The sequence below is a fragment of the Macadamia integrifolia genome, unplaced genomic scaffold, assembly GCF_013358625.1.
Source record: "Macadamia integrifolia cultivar HAES 741 unplaced genomic scaffold, SCU_Mint_v3 scaffold1194, whole genome shotgun sequence".
NCBI classification, from domain to species: Eukaryota; Viridiplantae; Streptophyta; class Magnoliopsida; order Proteales; family Proteaceae; genus Macadamia; species Macadamia integrifolia.
In genome coordinates, this window is record NW_024868116.1 from 63855 (window position 1) to 83695 (window position 19841).

General features: G+C 38.4%; 1 protein-coding gene across 2 annotated transcripts in view; it reads left to right on the plus strand.

Moving 5' to 3' along the window:
* The first annotated feature begins 6062 nt into the window (after positions 1–6062).
* The window catches only part of LOC122063116 (translocase of chloroplast 34-like), a 31002-nt gene continuing 17223 nt past the window's right edge, over positions 6063–19841 (plus strand). Inside the window, exons 1-5 of one of the 2 annotated variants that reach the window (XM_042626801.1) lie at positions 6063–6196; positions 6299–6409; positions 6527–6634; positions 6758–6882; positions 7062–7326. In XM_042626801.1, the coding sequence (XP_042482735.1) occupies positions 6311–6409; positions 6527–6634; positions 6758–6882; positions 7062–7326 (597 nt within the window). In that variant the 5' untranslated portion in view covers positions 6063–6196; positions 6299–6310. Of the gene's footprint in view, positions 6197–6294; positions 6410–6526; positions 6635–6757; positions 6883–7061; positions 7327–19841 lie in introns of both variants that reach the window. The other variant, XM_042626802.1, reaches the window with a different exon arrangement.

The window sequence follows — 19841 nt, forward strand, 5'->3', positions numbered from 1 at the left end:
AAATTATAACGGGTTCCTTATGGGCTATGATGGCACGGGTGACCTTAAACACCGGTTGGCTCGACAAGTCCGAGCCAGTGCCAGAAGAGACGGGAGTGCCCAAGCCGTGTACATGCACCTACCATAAGGCCATGTACGGATAAAACAGGTATTATATCCGTATTTTAAGGTATATACATATGCTACATCGTATGCCAGGGGTGGGGTCCGTGCCGAGGCCCGAACCCTGTCAAAATCCCAAGTTTTGGCCCTCAGGTGGGTAGGACAAGTGGGTGCACCCACCCACCTGAGTGACCCACCCATGTGTACTATTCACTTAATTAGGAATTGTATATAAAGCTTTATGTTTTCTTTTCTTTCCATTTATGTCACCCGTACGTTGGTGAGGATAGTAAAGAGGAGAGAGAAAAGAAAGGGAAGAAGGGAAGAAGAAGGGAAGAGAAGGAAGAGGAAGAAAATAGGGATTTCAGCGGCGCCGAAGCTTGATCTCCCCATTCCGGCGCCGGGAGAGTGATCTTCAACTCTAGATCTACAGTTAGAGGTAAGCAAAGTTGGGTTTTGTGAACATTCACCATACCCAAGCTTTAAACCCCTGATTCGAGTATGGTTTCTCGAGATCTTGTAAATCCCCTTTGAAATGATGAATCTAAGGTTTAATAGATGATTTACGTGTTGATCTTGAAGGATTAGAAGAGATATTGGCAAGGTGGAAGGAGCATTGTGAGTCTGAAGTGATTTGGAGGGTTTGAGGTTGTTCTTGAGCAAAGAAGGTAAGATGGTTTCCCATCACTTGAATCTAACCTAGATCTAGGTTAGAACCATCCTATAAGACCTTGAAGGTGTGAAGAATGGATGAGAAAAGCCCCCTTTTTGATTCCCCAAAGAAGGGAGAAAATGGGGAAGAAACAGGGTGTTTCCTGCCAAGACCTGTGGGTGCAACCGGTGGGCCCCTACCCACCTGTGGGCACCCACCTGAGAAGGCAGGGGGGCCATCGGGCCCAACCGGCGGGCCATCCCACCGCCGGTCCTAGCAGGGGCCCCTGGCCCAACCGGCGGGTGGAACCGGCGGGCCCCTACCCGCCGGTCCCAACCGGTGGGTAGGACCGGTTGGCCAGACTGCCCACTTGTCTGACCCACCCGTGTGGCCCCGAGGGTGATCCTTATGTCCGATTGGACCCAAATCGGATGTGTGACCTTCTTTTGACGTTCTAAACATGATTTTGTCATCGGATCTCATTAATTTTGATCCTAAAATGGTGAAGTACTAACCCCGCTCAATTATGTTAGGTTCACCAAATCCTACCCGATTCGCACTGGATCTCACCCGTACNTTTTGGGAGCAAAGGTTAAAGATGACTAAAAAAATTGAGATTCCCATGCCAAATCAGTGTAGCACTTCGCTACTAAGTGTTGTATACCGTAAACCCCAACATAATCATCCCAAGTAACTCCAAGTATACTCAAAATTAGTGTAGATTGTTATTGCGAGACTAAGAATAAAGAATGTTGGATTTTTTTAATCATTTTATAAATTAAATGTTCAAAATATTATTCTGTTTTATAAAAGTGTGTTGGAGAGGTTTGTTTTTTCCTAATCAAGCAACTAAGTGACCAATAAAGCATGTATGAATGGTCAACATACATGTCTTATGGAGGAAACATGCTTTTGGGAACACCTGTTGGAGGTGTCCCTTCTTCACTTATGTAAAAAGAGATAATCCCTACTACAAAAAATGATTTTTCTTTTGTTTTCTTGTTTTCTCCATTATTGTTTGTTTTTGTATTTCTGAACTATTGGGCCTAGCCTTACCCTCCCAAAGGAACAAAAGGTTGTGTACAATCAGACTATGATAAACGGTTATTTGGTCTTGGAGGTAAACCCACATATCCCCAATTGTACTTTCGTAGGGTGCGTCTCAGACCTTAAGGAGAATATGTATTTATGATACGACTCAACCTGTTTGGTTCATTGGCTTCAACAATTGGTGTCAGACTTCGTCAATAGTTCGTCTTGCATCAGCTAATGAATACATCTCAATCATTTCAGTCTTGTTTCTCAACATCGGGTACTTATTTATAACAAATAACAAATGGAAAACCCTCTGTTTACTACAAAAAATACTTTAGTGGGAATTGCAACAATGAAAGAAGCTCTATTTTTCATAGCAGGAGCTGGTATCACGTTCAACATAGGAGGCTAAAAGCAGAAGAATCTTGATGGGATTCAGACTAATAGAAGAACAGAGAATAATATTTTTCACAGTATCGGATCGGGAGATTCAAAAGCACAATCCATTAACAAGGCCATGTATCAATCGTGGATCCGGATCGTGACCAATACTAATCCAATCCAATCAATACCGATCGATCTGATTCAAGTTTTAGAACCATGGTATAAACTGACTTCACCATCCCACATAAACCTTTTTCCATTCCTCATGAGATAGAGATCAATAAATCAAAACTTTGATGTCATGTCCAACTTGAAACAAATGAAAATTGAAACCACACTCATGATAAAATTTGTGATAAAATCTTCATCATTTTAAATGCGTGGCCTTGCAACAATACACGGGGTTGTGTCTAAGCATATGTTGCATGAGACCATGCAACACTATTTTTCCATAAAGTATTTATTACTCAATTAAATTGTCCAATGATTGAGGACAGACTAATGACATAATGGTTTTCATATCAAAGCCTTTCACAATCTCATAATAGATGAGATTTTCGTCAGAAATACAACAAAATAAAATGCTTATTGGTTTTTGCCGAACCAGGAAATCAACAACCAATTTAGCCAATTAGATAAAACTTTAACAATTAATTTAAAGAGTAGGTTACAGAGGGCAATAGGACGGAAGTCAAACGTGAAAGAGGCTCATTCTTTCTTGGAAATGAGGCAGAGGAATGTACAGTTGATTCCTTTTATCTAACTAGGGTTAAAGTAGAAGCTATGAAGGGCTTTGATAAGGTCCACTTTGATAATATCCCAAAAAGAAAAAAAGAAACCCATACTGAAGGTATAAAGACCAAGAGCTCGGTTAACCTTATGAGAGAGGACAACCTAGAGAATTGTAGACTCATAATTGATGAAGCTTAGGGAAGTAATGGGAGGAGAGGGTGACTTAGCTGAGGAGACCATCCATAATGGGAGAGGGGGAGGGGAGATAAGCGCCTAAAGAGTTAAACAAAAAATCCATAGCAGCAGATTTAATCTCACACACTTTTTAGAGGTGGACCTTGAGGAGAGTAAAGGGATACAATAGAATTGATATTGGTCCTGACTTTCAAGGATCTATCGAAGTAAATAGAATTCAACCCCAAGATCCAACCACTTAATGCAGGATTTTTTTTTTTCTAAGGAAACTTTCCTTTTGGGCCATAAGGGAAAGAAGATTGGAGAATAGATTTTTCGTTGAGTCAAAAGTGCATTGTGGACATCAAAGTGAGGTGAATCCAAATACTATACAAAGTGGCTTTGCAATTAGTAATAAGAAGAGATATTACCAAAGGTGGTGGAGTTCAATGATTTGAAAGCACATTTAACATTCTAGAGCTTTTGGGCATGGGAGATAAGGGGCTCAGGGAAAGCTAACGAGGAATAGGTTTTGCCTAAGCTCTAGAGACAATGATAAAGAAAGTAGGGATGGGGCTATGGTCTGATAAACCTGGAGGTTGAATTACACAAGAGGATTGAAAGGAGCTCAACTCGGCCGCATTCACCAAAAACTCTATGAAGCTTACGACCAATCCTGAAAGATCCAATTCTCCTATCATGCCAATAGAATTTCAGGCCAGACCATCTTAAATCATTCACCCCCAATATCTTCAACGCAACTATTAAAAGCATCAACTAGGGGAGGGGATCCACTTGGGAGGTCAAATGACGCATGTTTGCCCAGAGGGAATATCTCTCCAAAGAACAGTTGGAGGTATAGATGCTTTGTGAATAAAAAAAGGTGTGGCTTCCTTAGGGTTTAGAGATTTTGAAATTGAGGAATTAAGGAGCTATAGGTGGGAGGATGGTGGAATCCCAAAACACCAAATACGACCATTGGTGGTGATGGGTGTAATTCAAGAAGAAGGACAAGGGGGGCAATGGCTATGGCAACATGTTGGGCATTTGGCTCTATTATTCTTGTTTCAATGAGGCAGCAAAATTCGACATTGAGGTTTTAGCAGAGAAGAAAAAATATATGATATAGAGGGACTTAATACGGGATCGAAAATCATATTGTTTAAAGGAGTTGTTAAGACTTTTAGTATTCTAGATACCACATAAAGTCATTAGAGAGAACAAGGGAGTGTGCATCAACGACTCGTTAAAGTTGGGTAGAGGAGGGTAGGGGTGTGGGTGTGTTCACAACGATATTCCCTAAGAGGGGGGGGATAGAGGTTGTCGGGCACGAGGATGAGTCTAAAGAGGGAGAGGGGTTTGGAGTTGCAGGATAGACAAAGACCTGAAGAGTTAGTTCCAAAGGAATGATTTTTGTCACACAAGAGAGAAGATGGGTGAGCTAACCCAACAAAGAGGGATAGTGGGGTTGGACCTGATGGGTCGGGCAAGAGAGACAATGGGTGTTGGGAGTTAGGAGTGTCAAGCGATCGGGCTGGGCCGGTCTCAGTTAGGCCTAGTTAGGCCCGACCAATTTCTAGGGCTGCACCTGAATGCTCATTTAGCGAAACGGGTTAAGCTAACTTGGGCATGGTACGGTTGATAATCAGGTGAGCCGGTCGGTCTTAGGCTACTATAAACGGGCCTTAATTGGGCTATAGACATATTTAACTTTAAAAGGGCTTTAAACAAGTCATATTTAAAATTGGTCTCTTAAATGTGCTTGAAGATGTTTACCAATAAAATAAATCAAAGGTGGGCATAGTTAGGGGTGCCAATTGGTCGGGCCGGGCCAGTATCAGTTGGGCCTAGTTGGGTTATGTCCTCGGACCATGACCTACGTGGGTCTTGATCGGTGTCGTGTTGGGCTTGGTCAGGTTATGGGCTTTACTTCTCATAATCGAGCAAATCAGACTATAATTAGGCCTTAAATGGGGTAATGTACCAATAAAGCCTTAAACGATTTTTATTTTTCTTAGATTTAAGATATTTTAATTTGTTTTGTTAAATCATCAACAATATTGAAAAAACATTATACATAATTACAGTCGATAATTGATAAAAAATATCAATATTATTCCCTATTATATTTCAAAAAAATCAAAATACCTATATAAATGGTCAGGCTTAACGTGTCGGTTCTAGTCAGGCTTGTAAATGGGCCGGGCTGATCGAGAGGCCCATCAGGCTTACCTCTTGCATCGAGTACTACCTATTTATAAATGGGTTGGGCTTAGGCTTGACACATTTATTAATCGGGCCGATTAGGGTTGGGCTTAGGCTTGACACATTTATTAATCGGGCCGATTAAGGTTGGGCCATAAACATATCGGGCTTGGTCGGGCCTGGAATTGATGCCCTTAGGCATAGCAAAGAAGGATCCCATAGTTAAAATGGATTAAGTTAAAGATGGGCAAAACAACTAAGTTACTAAGGTACTAGGTCTTTCACCCATGGAACTCGAATCAATTAAACTATAACTATACAACCCAAATTTAGCAAGTTCAAGTCAATTAAACTATGCTTGAAAAAGATTAATCATAGCCTTAGCACTAAAAACAAATAGTATGAAAAAAAAAATGCAAGCAGTACTAAAGGGGTTGGGTTAGGTTAGGCTTAAAGGAGTTAGTTCAAGTCGAGCTTGTAAATGTGTTAGCCAGTCGGATGCTCGTCAGGCTAGGTGGCTGTATCATATATTATCTATTTATAATCGGGCCAATCTAAGTTGGACCATAAATATGTCGGGCTTGATCGGACCTATCGATGCGAGTTTGGAATTGACATCCTGGGGTACTTACTTCGTCGGCTAAGCCAATGGAGAAGGTCCATTAAAAGAAGGGATTAAAAGAAGGGGCTGCGCTCGGTGCAGGGTCCAAGACGTACGGGGAGGGAAAAAGAAATGCCTCGTGCTGACGTGGGCGGGCCCCACCACTGAGGGGATAAAAGAATAAGGGATAGGTGAGGCGGTGAGGGTCAAGTAACTCGTCGACTGCTCTAGTGCGGGAGGGAGCAAGCCTCTGGGGGATAAGCAGACGCCTGTGACAACAACGAAGCAGGGACTGTGTGGGTTCCAGAAAGGTGAGACGGCAAAGAGGATGGTCATTCTGTGTATATTTCTTCCTTATTGGCATATTTTATATGTTTCTTTATTTGCTTCTTTTGTACATTTTGGGTGGTTAGAGAAGGGGCTCAATGGCATCTCAGATAATCCGCGAATGGACTGGTATTCAACAGTTCCCTCCTTCTACGCAGACAAAATTGCTTGAAATATTGGGAAAATTAAAGCAAGAGGTTTGATTCTTTTATTTTACTTGAAGAAAAAATTTAGAAATGTATGCATTTATTTCAAATATGCTTTAATTGATTCCTTCTGATATTTGTATTCTCTTAATTTTGATATGCTTATAGAATGTGAGTACCTTGACAATCCTTGTAATGGGGAAAGGTGGGGTTGGGAAGTCTTCAACTGTGAACTCCATTATTGGAGAACGGGTTGTTGCAGTAAGTGCGTTCCAGGTATGTCATGTGGCTTCTTTGGTGGAACTGTTTATGGGTTATCTTTATTGTTGTAAACAGTTATGGTGGTTTTCATGTGTCTAGTTGTTTTTTTATTTATGGGTTTTTCAATTTCCTTTGCAGTCAGAGGGACCTAGACCAGTAATGGTCTCGCGCTCTAGGGCAGGGTTTACATTGAACATCATCGACACTCCGGGCCTTGTAGAAGGGGGATATGTAAATGACCATGCTCTTGAGATCATAAAGCGGTTGGTGTTAGCATAGTTTTAAACTTCAGTCTTTGTGTTACTCTTTAAAGGCTCTTTTTAAAATCTAATAAATGTATCTCTAAATGGGAGATCGTGTTATGGTGCAAAGGTTATGTTTTGTTTTAGTCTCTCTTTATCCTATTGATTTTGACTTTGATTCGTGTATCGTTGATCAACAGGTTCCTTTTGAACAAAACAATTGATGTTCTGCTATATGTGGATCGACTGGATGCTTATAGAGTGGACAATTTGGACAGGCAGGTTATTAAAGCAATCACGGATAGTTTTGGTAAAGGAATATGGAGTAGAGGTATGATTGTCCTCACGCATGCTCAGCTTTCACCACCGGACGGAATAAATTATGATGACTTCTTCTCTAGAAGATCAGAAGCTCTTCTAAAAGTTGTTCGTTTGGGTGCTCGCTTGAAAAAACAGGAGGTCCAGGTACTGTATTTCTAAATCTTCAGAATGTCAGTGACTCAGTTGATATTTCTTGCTTTTCACAAAGTGCTCTTTCTCTGGGACAGCCACGTTCTCCATGATCTTCAACATGTCAAACTCTGTAATCTTTGGTTTAGTCTATAATGGTAAATGTCACATTGCCATTGACTAATGTCTTGAATAACTTATGAAACGGGATGTGCAAAAGTTCTCTATTTTATTCCTTACTGAAAAGCATTGATGCATAGCATGCCTGGAGTGTATCTATCAATAAAATGTGCAATCTTTGTTGCACACGACCAATTGTGTTAACGATGAAGCAGCTATTACTTGGCTGATAAACATCAGACAATTTGGATGTCACAAACAAAGAAAAATGGAATATCCAAGTATCAAATCCTTCATTCCTAGGATCTTATTTGGGTTCTTATGCTCAATCTTTAGTGGGAGTCAAAGAAGAAGTTATTTCTTAAAGCATTAGGGTGTTTTTCTTATTTTGGGTTTTCATATTAAGGCTGTGTTTTAGTTGTTTAAGTTGAGTAAATAGGTCTTTTGGTTAAGTTGTAGGCACTTAGTGGTGGTCCCAAGTATGTGATTGGGACCTGGATCTTTTGTAGTTGGTTTTCCCTGTAGCAACTGTGTATATAATGTCCAAGGCTGGAAAATCATCCTTGGTGCAGATGTAATGTCATTTAACGGTACAGCCAGATTTAGCATCATTTATAACCTTTCTAGATGTCCTTTCTCATCCTTCATGGTAGCTACAATAGCTATAGCCTAAAGGGAACCCATCTACATAGGATCTTAGTTAATTCCCTTAGTTCATAGGTTATCAGTGTATACGTGATTCAGATTGGCAACAAGGAAGGTACTTAAAAAAGTACCAACGGAGGAAGAACAAGCTGACTCGGTAACTGAGTCTTTCTGTTAGTGAATTAACTCAGCCTGGCGGTTCTTCATTGAACCAATTCTTTTGGTTCAGATCAAGCCCATGATTTTTTTTTTTTTCACTAAAAACCAGAAATCATTCGCTACTTTAGGAGTTTTAATTCTCTTTCATATCTAGTTGTTTTGATAGTTACTTGTCTAAGTAGAACGAAACAGGATTGAAAACAGATAATAAAATTCCAGATTCTGGAGGGATTCTGACTACTCTAGGGAAGGGGTAAAACAGTAATTTAACCACATAAATTAGGGTTCAGAATATGAAATTAAGTTTCTATTTAAGATATGGCGTAATTCAATATCAGTAGCTTAATTAGAACCTGCTAACAGAATCGGTTATGGAAGATTGAAGGCCCAAATAGTGTTCTAATGACGGTCGGGGCAGTATTGGTATAATCAAAATATCTCCTGATCCGACCATTGGAATTGAATCAAATTTGAATTGGGTTCCAGATTAAGGATGATGAACGCATGATCAAAATTTCAAGATGATCGGATGGTTGAATTGCTTAATCCGAAAAACATGCGACATCCAACCTTCTAGAAATTATGATTCTAGTTGAATAAAGTTAAGAATAATGCTTACTTGGTAATGGATGAAGAATGATAATAGAAGAAGAAGAAGAAGAAAGAAGGGAGGGAACAATGGGGGTAGGGGAATGGCTATCTCAGTCTGGGTCTCTCACCCTCAACTATCCCAGTTGATGAATACAACATTTCTTAGGCAAATCTTTGCAAACAACAAGAGAAAATGTCATTCAATGAAATTTTTGTCCTATTTAGTAGCCCTTTACAAACTTATATAGAAGGTTCAAAATAGACTCTAACACTAAAAAGAAAAGGCCTAACCCTATCCTTAACTAATTGGGAAATCTGAACTGGCTAGGAAATTAAACTAACAAAGAAAATAGACTCAAAGCAAGACTCTAACTAAACTAATGAATTAAATCTCATTTTTTTTTTAACAAAGAAAATAAGACTCCATTAAAGTGGCTTATTACAAAGAAAACCCATGAGATCAAAGGCCCAACCTACATAATCCAACCCAAGGCTTATTTCCAATGAAATAAACCTTTTAAGTGATTTATCTGCATCACACCCACAGTTCGGAGAGCATCTTTTTTCTTTCTTGCTTTTGATTTCCTTCTTAGCATATGTTTACTACAAAGAGTTTGAAACTGAACTACTCAACTCTACAAAAGAATGTAAAAGGGTAAGGGTTCTACTCTTGAATAAGTTGGTTTTTTGCTACTTTAATATTTTGTGGGATTCAAAATGCTGCTGTGAGATACATTAATCTACTGGTGGGATGCCAATAATGGCTGGTGGGATTCCAGTTTAAGCCAAGGTTCGAAATCTCGTTTCATATCGGTAAACACCGAAATTTCGGCGAGTTTTTTTTTTTTGTATTGTGACTCGGTTGCCTGTTTTGGTGGTCAAACGGCCATATGATGACCTGAAACTTGGTGGGGAGTTGGTTTTAAGGTTAATAAACATGCTTAGAACTTAAAATTTGCAAAAATATTAGAATATGGCAGTGTTTTAGAGTTGTACCCTTGTTTGGCAGCAACCATCGAACTGTTTTAGAGATTTTATGAAATATTGCTTGAACAAGATATAATTTGATGGTAAAACAAGTAAATAATGCATCTAAGCCATTATAAAAAAATACCTCAACATTAATTAACTAATATTTAGAGTACTAGAGTAATATTCTATTCAACTCCCTAACTCACAAGTCCCAATTAAAGTCATCCACTGAGCGTCTTACTCTTAATCTCAAAGTCTCAAATGGCAATATCCCAAGTCCCAAACATATTAGTTTCCTTTATTTTTAAAATCAAAACAGAATATTTTTCCTTTTTTTTTTTTTTTTTAAAATTATTAATCTATTTATCATATTTTTCAAAAATTAAAATAAATATTTGCTGGGTGGAAAAAAATTTCAATCTGATAGAGTCGTAGATCAGCCAATGGTGATAACATATATATAATTGAGTTTCATCAAGCCTATGTTAACCATAAAAAAAATACATTTTATGTTGATGGAAAATATATTTTTAAACCAGAAAAATAAAAAAATATTTATGAACAAAAAAAAAAAATCGACTCTGGGAGGTCATAGATCGGTCTCTCGTGTCTAACATATAAAAATCTAGCCCTAACCAATATGTATTTATGTTACTAATTAAAAAAGATGGTTTTGGGGAAAAGTGGTTTACCTTTCCAAAGCTTGAAATGTGTAGATCTTCAACTTGGAGTGATCTTCAAGGCAATAGATGTGATGATGTGGCAAATTAGTTGACAATGGAGTGATTTTGTGAGTTAAAGCAAGGAGGAGCCGAAATTTTTCCAAGACAGTCGAGGTGGAGCTGAAATTTTGACTCATGAGATTGGGTATTTATAAGGCATGGGTGGTACATTTCGGTATCTCGCTGAAATTTCGACCGAGATAATTCCCTTTTTGTATTTCATAGGTCATCTCGACTCAGTTAAAAAAAAAAAATGAAATTTCTGAAAATAGGTGGGATGCTTAGTCATTTTTAAACATGGTTTAAGCTAGGTGGGATGCTTGGTCGTTTTTACACAGACCAATGTAGAGAATCGTCTTGATGACGTCCCCTTTATTCTCCCACATGGTGGAATGGTGTGACAATTCCGACTGTTGTATAGATACGGTAAGGTCTGGATGGTCCACATACCAATTCTCAGAGCCAAATTCAATCTTATATGCTGCAGAATAAAGGTTCTGGATGCAGAAATCAGATTTTAAATCTGTCTGTGACATCACAGCCACCACAGCCAGCATGAAAGCCCACGTGACAGTATGCGGTTATTGAGGTTTCCAGCTTCTACCATCGTTATCTTAGAAGCCTTGTCAGATTCTAGAAGTTTATTTATTTATTATTTTTAAAATTCGGAAGCTTATCTTGGATCATGAATATTTATCCCAGTCCGAGTTAGCTATCTTTTTCTTATTGGTTGTTTAATCTTTAGGTCAGTTTAGAGCTTGATGCAGTAGCCTAGGTCTGCCAAGAATGGCATGACAGTATTTAGAAGCCAAAGCCTAAACATTCCTGTCCATTTCCAAGCCCTAGGCCCATCTGTGGCAAATTGCAAAGTAAATTTCAGTTTGGGGTTTTGTGTTATTATTTTGAGTGGCTAATTGTAAGGCTAATTATAATTCTTAAAATTTGGGGGGGGGGGTTTAGTTACATTTTTTAGTCCGTATCTTTTTGTTAGCTGCAACTAAGGTCAGGTCCAGTTCTGGTCAGTATATAGTAAGATTTTATTCTGTTGTCAGAAATAGAGGGTGGACCTCGGCGCAACGGTAAGGTTGCTTCTAAGGCTGAGTACATTATTACCCTCCCTAGACCCTGCAGTGGCAGGAGCCTCATGCACTGGGTACCTCCTTTTATCCTGTTAAAAGAAATTTGAAACCCTGCATTCTGAGTTCTGTTCTCTCATCTATTAATCTGTTTTGAAATCAAATATCATATTCTGTTTTGTTCTTTCTTTTATTGCTTCATCCTTATTTCTGTTGGTATTATTTTATTCTGTGTTTAAGTTATAAAGATCAGTACATGAGATTCTGTTCTTAGATTTGTTTCATCAGATCTATTTTCTCTCCTAACAAGCTTCATTGTCATCGTTCTCTTTGCTGGAATCTAGTTCTGTTCTTCATAATCTGTCAAGCCATTGAATATCTATCCCATTCATTTCCTGGCCCTATTCTGCAGTTGAACTTCACTTACTTCTTATTAGGATTTGTGAAACCAGACTGCATTATTTGGTATTAGAGCCTTTGGTCACCTTGCTGTTTTGGTTATCTCATTCTTCCCCTCTTTCTTTTCTTCGTTTGGTACTCTTATTTTGATGTGCTGTTCTGTCCGGCATTGAGCTAAAATACTAAAAATCTACCTATTAACCATGGTGGTCAATAGTGAGGTAAATCAACAGCTTAGCTCCTGCAAGTAGGAGAGGAGGGCTGAAATGGCCCATCTTACAGAATGGGTTAGCTCCCAAAAAGCAACTAGCAGCTCACTTCGGGCTAGTGTTGACAACCTCAACACTAATGTCATCTCTTTTCAGGCCATGATGAGATCCCTTTAAGTTACCATTAATAGCCTAGCACCTCCCAACAATGGAAAGAGTCCAATTCAGTTTGTGGACTCTCTCAATTCCATTCCTCAGCCTTCTAGCTTTCCTCACAGCTAACCTCTACCAACAACTCCCATTCCTCCTAACCAGTGTGACCTGAAAAATTTCAAAGGGAGGCTCTTGACAAGGTGCATCTCACAATGTCCCTACACCACCACTGCTATATGGGATTGATCAACCTCTTGACAAGCCTCCTTTTGGAGCTGAAAGAGGAGCCAAACTGGACCCTCCAGATTGTTATGGGGATGACAGTCCATAATAGTTCTTGACTGGACTCATAGCTTAGAGTTCTTTTGATGGCATGGCCTTAGTGAGGTCAGGAAACTCTTGTTTGCTGAAACCAAATTGAAGGGAATAACTTGGATTTGGTGGTTAAAATACCAACAGCAGAATCAGACTCCAAGTTATTGAGTTGGTTAAAATCTAAGCTGAAATGAGAGAGGCCCATGGACTGGAGATTTCTGCCAGCTGACTACAAGCAACATATACACATTCAATTCACACAGTTGTGATTCTTAAAATTTTAGGGGGTTATTCGCAAATTTTAATCTTTGGAAGCCAAAGCCTAAACTTTCCAGTCCATTTCCCAAGCCCAAGGTCCATTGGGGATAAGTTGCAAAGTAATTTTTTTTGGGATTGAAATTCTTAAAAGTTCAGGGGGTTTATTTGCAATTTTTAGTCTTATTTCTTTTGTTAGCTGCCATTAAAAGTGGGGCTGGTTTTGGTCCAAATCAAGTTTAGGAGTGTTATTTTATTATTTCTGGTTAATACTAGTTAGAATTCTATTCCATTTTTTATTTAAAAGAGTGTGAACAACCCCCATCGATTGTAATGAGAATCTGGATTGTTTAGTTTAAGAACCAACTGGACCATCCTTTCTCCTCTCACAATACTGTTCATCCCCCCTTCTCTCTCTCTCTCTTTCCCTCCCCCTTCCTCTCCATACTTCTCCCTGTTTTCTTTCCAACCTGTGATGCCTCTTTTAGCACTTAGCAGGATTCTCCTTGCCCTTTTCTCCTCTGTTCTTTGATTTTCTGCAACAATACAGTGGACTGCTCGCTGTCCAGAATCCAGATTAGACCTCCCGCAAGGATCTGAAGAGTTTTTCCTGCAACTGGGTATCAATAACAGGTCAGTATACATTAAAACTGTATTCTTGGTAGCGGAAATATGAGACCATGCATTCTGAGTTTGGTTCTCTCATCTACTAGTCTGTTTTGAAATAAAGTATCATAATCAGTTATGTTCTGCTTCTTTATTGCTTCATCTTTGTTTCTGTTGGTATTTTTTAGTCTCTGTTAAGTTATATGACCAGTACATCAGATTCTGTTCTTAGATTGGGTACATCAGATTTCCCCCCCTCTGCCAACAAGCTTCATAGTCATCGTTCTCTTTTCTGGACCTTGTTCTGTTCTTCAAAATATGTCAAGTCGTTGCATAATTATCACATTCATGTCCTGGCCTGTTCTAATGGGATCCTAAGTTAACTCAAAGGTAGAGATTAGGATTCCAAATGGAAACCAGAATTAAGAGATTTTCTATATCCAGCAGCAGCTCAACCTGACGAGGGCAGGACTCTGATTGAGTGTCCATGTTGAGATGGGGAACAAACCCTCAAAATCAGGTCAAGATCCAATGGCTGGATCTGAAGTTGAGGCCCTGATATGAAAATAGAAAGTCTCCAAAGCCGATTTAGAAATAAGGAATAAACAGTTATTGCAAGACAGAATGACAACTAATATAAAATAAAAAAAATCAAAGGGAAAAAGAACCCAGTCTGGCGCAGGAAATGCCCAGACACAGCAGACCGTGCTGCCCCCACCCGTGTGTGCTGAAGATTCTCCTGCCTGTGCTCTCATTGGCCTGCAAGTCTGGTCACTGGTGTTTCCTGTGCCAGACTGGCACGGTTCTTTTGCCCAAGATCAAAATAGAAAGTTGCACAGTTTAGAAAAGTAACCAATGAAAATCCAAGTTTAGAAAGTGAGAAACTAAGGCAATGTTTGATTGTAAGGGGAATTAAAGGGAAGGGAAGTGAAATTTTCATACTTAAAAACGAAACATATGTAATCATTATCCATGTGACTTTAACATTAACTTCAAATCATTCCATATATGGTTATAAAATTTCACTTTGCTTTGCATCCAAAACCCTCTGCTATATTATGTAAAATAAAAATTACATGTAATATATGTCATTACTAAATATGGTTAAAAAATAAGTAGTTTATATAATTATATGGGGTAATGATTATAAACATTTCTTTTTAAAGTATGAAAATTTCACTTCCCTTCCCTTTAATAAGGACAGAAATAGCAAGTGGCTGGGGAGATGAAAAGAAACAAGAAATAGGAAGTAAAGGAGGCAGGGCTGTGGCAGCAATAACTACCCCAAAGCAGTGGATCGATGGGAGGTGTATGCAGTCTAATGAATTTTCCAGATCTGTATCAGCAAAGGGAAATTAGCAGCAAACAATAGACTACTTCTGAAGTCCTCAACAGAACAATACATTGCCTCTGAGACGGTTGGGGGGGGATTTGGAGGAGGACCTTAGAAAGGTGTTCCTGCATTACAATAAGTCTGTACCTTGATGAAGAGGTACATGAATTGGTGAACAGAAAAGCAAAGAAAGTACAAACAGAATAGAGGAAAGAACTTGCATGGGGAAGGAGCATAGTTGTCACGGCGGTAAGGCGAACCAAGGCGGTGTGATGTAGATAAGTCACTTCATAGGCTTATTTTATTGCAAATAAGCCTTGGGTTGGGTTATGTATGTGTTGGGCCTTTGATTTCATGAGTTTTCTTTGTAATGGACCACTTTAATGGGCCTAAGATATGGGTAGAAAATAGGAAAACGGGATTTAATTCATTAGCTTAGTTAGAGTCATATTATGAGTCTATTTCCTTGGTTATTTTAGTTTCCTAGTCAGTTTAGGTTTCCCTATTAGTGAATGACTAGTTAATTAGTCCTACTCTATATTAGAGTTCTAGTCCTACTCCATGTTGGGGTCCAACTCTTATTAGGTATTGTCTAGTCCTATTAAAGACTAGCTCCTAATTATGTTATGATTCCTATTCAACCCTCTATATATAGAGGAGCATATGTACTTTCAATGGACAGATTTGAAGAATGATGAATGGAGTTAATGTTTGAGAGCTTTAGGGCTGTGTGTGACTCCCCTTCCCCCTTTTCATTATGAGATCTCTCTTATCTCCTCTATTGTGAATTTGATCAAGGAGCTACTGCTAAGGGTTGTTTAGAAGGCACGATAGGATTACTTAATCCTCTTCTTAAAGATGTTCAGATCACCCAGTTGCTATTCCTGTAGAAATCTTCAGATTCTCTATCTTAGGTCTGAAAATCAAGAAGGTAAATATCTCATTAACCATCAGTTAAAAGTCTCAAATTTTTAGGTTTTTTTACCTTCCCTAGGGGCTACCTACGCGTAAAAGTGCAACTCAGTTGGAGTCCTACAGACCTGGCCGCATCTCTCTCTCTCTTCAGCCATATTGTAGGCTTTTCTCTCTCCTATCGGGTTGGGTTTTGGGTTGGTTTTGCTCTTATATTGGTACTGTATCCTTGGGGGTTTATTTGAGGGTCTTATTCCCTTGTTTCGTGGTCTTATTTGTCTTTTTTGGGGCTTATAAATTGTGCGGGTTAGTTTCTTGTGATCATATCCGTCAACAGATGCAATTGATGCAAGAGAAGCTTGATGAGGCTCAACCTCATTGCACGGATATCAAAGCCCACTCTACCTTCAACTATGTGATCTCAGTCGTTGAACAACAAGTAGACGAACCAGAAGATGAATCACCAATGGTAGAAGATAAGATGACACCGTTGGAAGTTAAAGATCAACTTGGGGAAAAATTTAAATCGGTTGATCTCTTCAATGAACCAATCGATTTTATTTTTTCAAGTCACTACTTCACCTATGAACTTCGCATCATGGATTTCATAGCATTCGATCTTGGTTTTGATGGTGACTTCATACAGACTAAGATGGATATTGATCGATTGGTGTTGATTCTCCCGTTCTACAAAACTCGCGGTTGAGTTTTTCTCAACATCGGGGGAATTGATGTAGATAAGTCACTTAATGGGCTTATTTTATTATAAATAAGCCTCGGGTTGGGTTATGTATGTGTTGGGCCTTTGATCCTATGAGTTTTCTTTGTAATAAACCATTTTAATGGGCCTAAGATATGTGTAGAAAATAAAAAAACGGGATTTAATTCATTAGCTTAGTTAGAGTCCTATTATGAGTCTATTTCCTTTGTTATTTCAGTTGCCTAGTCAATTTAGGTTTCCCTATTAGTGAATGACTAGTTAATTAGTCCTACTCCATGTTAGAGTTGTAGTCCTACTCCATGTTGGAGTCCAACTCCTATTAGGTATTGTTTAGTCCTACTTAAAGACTAGCTCCTAATTATGTTATGATTCCTATTCATCTCTCTCTATGTAGAGGAGCATATGTACTTTCAATGGACATATTTGAAGAATGATGAATTGAGTTAATGTTGAGAGCCTTAGGGCTGTGTGTGACTCCCCTTCCCCTTTTCTTTATGCGATTTCCCCCTCCCTGGTTGGATTTGTGCAATATCTGATTGTGTGATCCCTTCCTTCCCCTTCTATTCTAGTTCTTCCCTTCTTCCCTAAGGCTATCCCATCACGGTGGAGGATTGTCTAAGCTCTTAGGCGATAAGGCGCTCGTCTTAAGGTGAACAAGGCGACCAAGGCGACCAAGTGTTATTTTTTATTTTCTCTATTTTCAAACATTATTCAGTAAGTTATATATACCTTGTATCATAAAAAATCAAGATTAAACAACATCAAGTCATTAAAAATCAACATTTAGCCATAGTAAATCATAAGAAATTAACATTAATTCATATTAAGTTATAAAAAATCAACATTTAGAGAAATGCTTTTGTAAAATGATTTTATTGTTTTAAAAATCAACTTCTATAATAAGTTTGACTGGTCAAATGATTTAATTTTTACATGAAACTTTTTGTGTTAGTTATAACATAAAACCAGCTTTTCAGCAAGTCTAAAATTACTTAAATCTGAGTTGAAATGACAAAGTTATGCTCTAGTCAAACTTATTTTTAAGTGCACGAATACTGTTAAAATCGCCTGAATGAAAATAATTTATGGATATCAAAACAAAAGATTATTTTATCGGACTTTTGGTTTCTAGCAATGTTTTAACATGATAGAATTTATAAATTTTTCATAATTGAGAAAAACCCCAGCATTTAAAAGTTGAAAATCGCCCCTATAACCAAAATCAGGTTTTTGTTGTTGGATTGGGAGGTTGACTTTTTATCATTTTGGAATTTGATTTTTAAACTATTTTTATTGGATTCAAATAGGGGGTATTTGCTTATTTATGAATAATATACGTAAATGATATTTAGCATAAATAGTGTCAAAACACAAGGCGACATGTAGTGCAACAAATGGACTGTCGCCTAGGCCCTAGGAAAACCATCTGGACGCCTAGTCGTCGCCTAGGCAATGCCTTGACAACTATAGGAAGGAGATCTCCTCAATTTAGAAACTGAAAAGAAAACAGAATCTAATTTGTAGCTGTCAGTACTTAACAAAATAGAGACAATCACTAAATTAGACAACTATTACTGCATAGAGAATCTACAATAAAGCAGAAGCTATTAAAGTCGCCCACATGAAGACTAAAAATATGTAGTAATGGGCCTAAAACTAGCCTACAATAGTGGACAAAAGGCTGGGTTTAAAAGCATAACATTCTGTCTCTTCATCTATATCACCTGTGTACAACTTCCTGCAACTGCAATGTATTCGGCCTCTGCTATAGATAAGGAAACTGATTCCTGTTTCTTGCTGTGCCATGCAACTAGACTCTTCCCGAAATAGAACGCACCACCACTAGTGCTCTTCCTGTCATCCACACAGCCCACCCAATCCGTATCTGAGAATGCTGTGAGTGTAAAGTTCTAGTCTTAGGATACCATAAGCTGTATTCCATCTCACCCCTAAGATATCTGAATTTTTTCTTTTTGGACGGGCTGGCTGGACCTTTCTTCTCTTCCTCATACCTGTATCAATTTCTGCAGTTTAACTTCATATACTTCTTCTAATTAAGATTTGTGGAACCAGATTGCATTAAGATTTTTATTGGCTGGGTGATGTAATAGATTGGATTGGAGCTGTTTTCGTATGAGTTGGATGATGTAAGAGCTCTAATCAGTCATTCATTGGTTTTTGGAGAAGCTATAAATATATGTCAAGGCCTTCAGGCAATCAGGCCATCCCATCAATTTTAAGAGCCAAGCGGCTTAGTTTTCTGAAATTTTGTGCTTTGGATTCAGTGCTACTTCTGTGGATTCAGGAGTGTTTACCCGATGGATTCTAGGTGTGGTTCAGGTGGATTCTTAGCCTGCTTTCTAACTTATCTCTCTATCCTTCTATCTCTCAATCAAGTTTCAGGTGATATTGGTGTCCCATATTCTGTTGCCTGTGATATCTATGATTACTATTCTGATTCTACTACTGATATATCCTTATTGCTGATCTGTTTGCTTCCAAATTACTATATTGGTCACTGGTTTTGATGTCTGAATTTCTGAACTCAGATCTGAAAGCTTCCATACCCTGCGGCCATACTAGTTCTACCAAATTTTCTCAGATCTGTTCGTCCTTAGTTCATGTTCTGCCGCTATGTATAAAATCCAGTTCTGTCATTCTAATAGTTCCCAATAATACTGATATGATTTCAGGTTAGGTAAATCGAGTTACTGCTGTTCTGTTATTTTTATGGGTGAATATGCTGTTCTGTTATTACTTTCAAGTCTCCTTACTTGTAGAAGGATTGTTCCCGATCTCACAATCCAACCATTGGACTTTATCAAACTTTTCAAGCTTATTCTACTGCTGAAATAATCTATTGATTATAGTTTCAGAATTCTCTGACTTTATCAAATTGAATTTCTCGGTTTCTGGTTTTTTTTTCTAATCCTTCAACCTATTTTCTGATCTAATTTTTAAAGGAATTGATGTAGGGCCAGTATGGGTAGGGAAGACTCCCTGAGATGACTCAGAGTTGCAGGGGAGGGAGAGAGGACTCACACAACGAAAGGGGGGGGGGGGGGGGGAGGAAGAGAAACACATGCAACCCGCAAGCTCTCAAACTACACAAACTCAATTCATATTTTCATTCTCTCATTTGTCCATCGGTTACAACCATTATATAGGAAAATAAAGACATAAAAAAGGAAATCAGCTGAAATAGGAAACTACCTAACAAAGCAAACCGACTCTACTCTTTTAAATCCTACGTACTCAACTTCCTAAAATAAACAGAATAAAATAAAATAAAGATGTTTTCCTAAATAAAAAATGCTACAAAAATTCTATTAGACCCAAAAC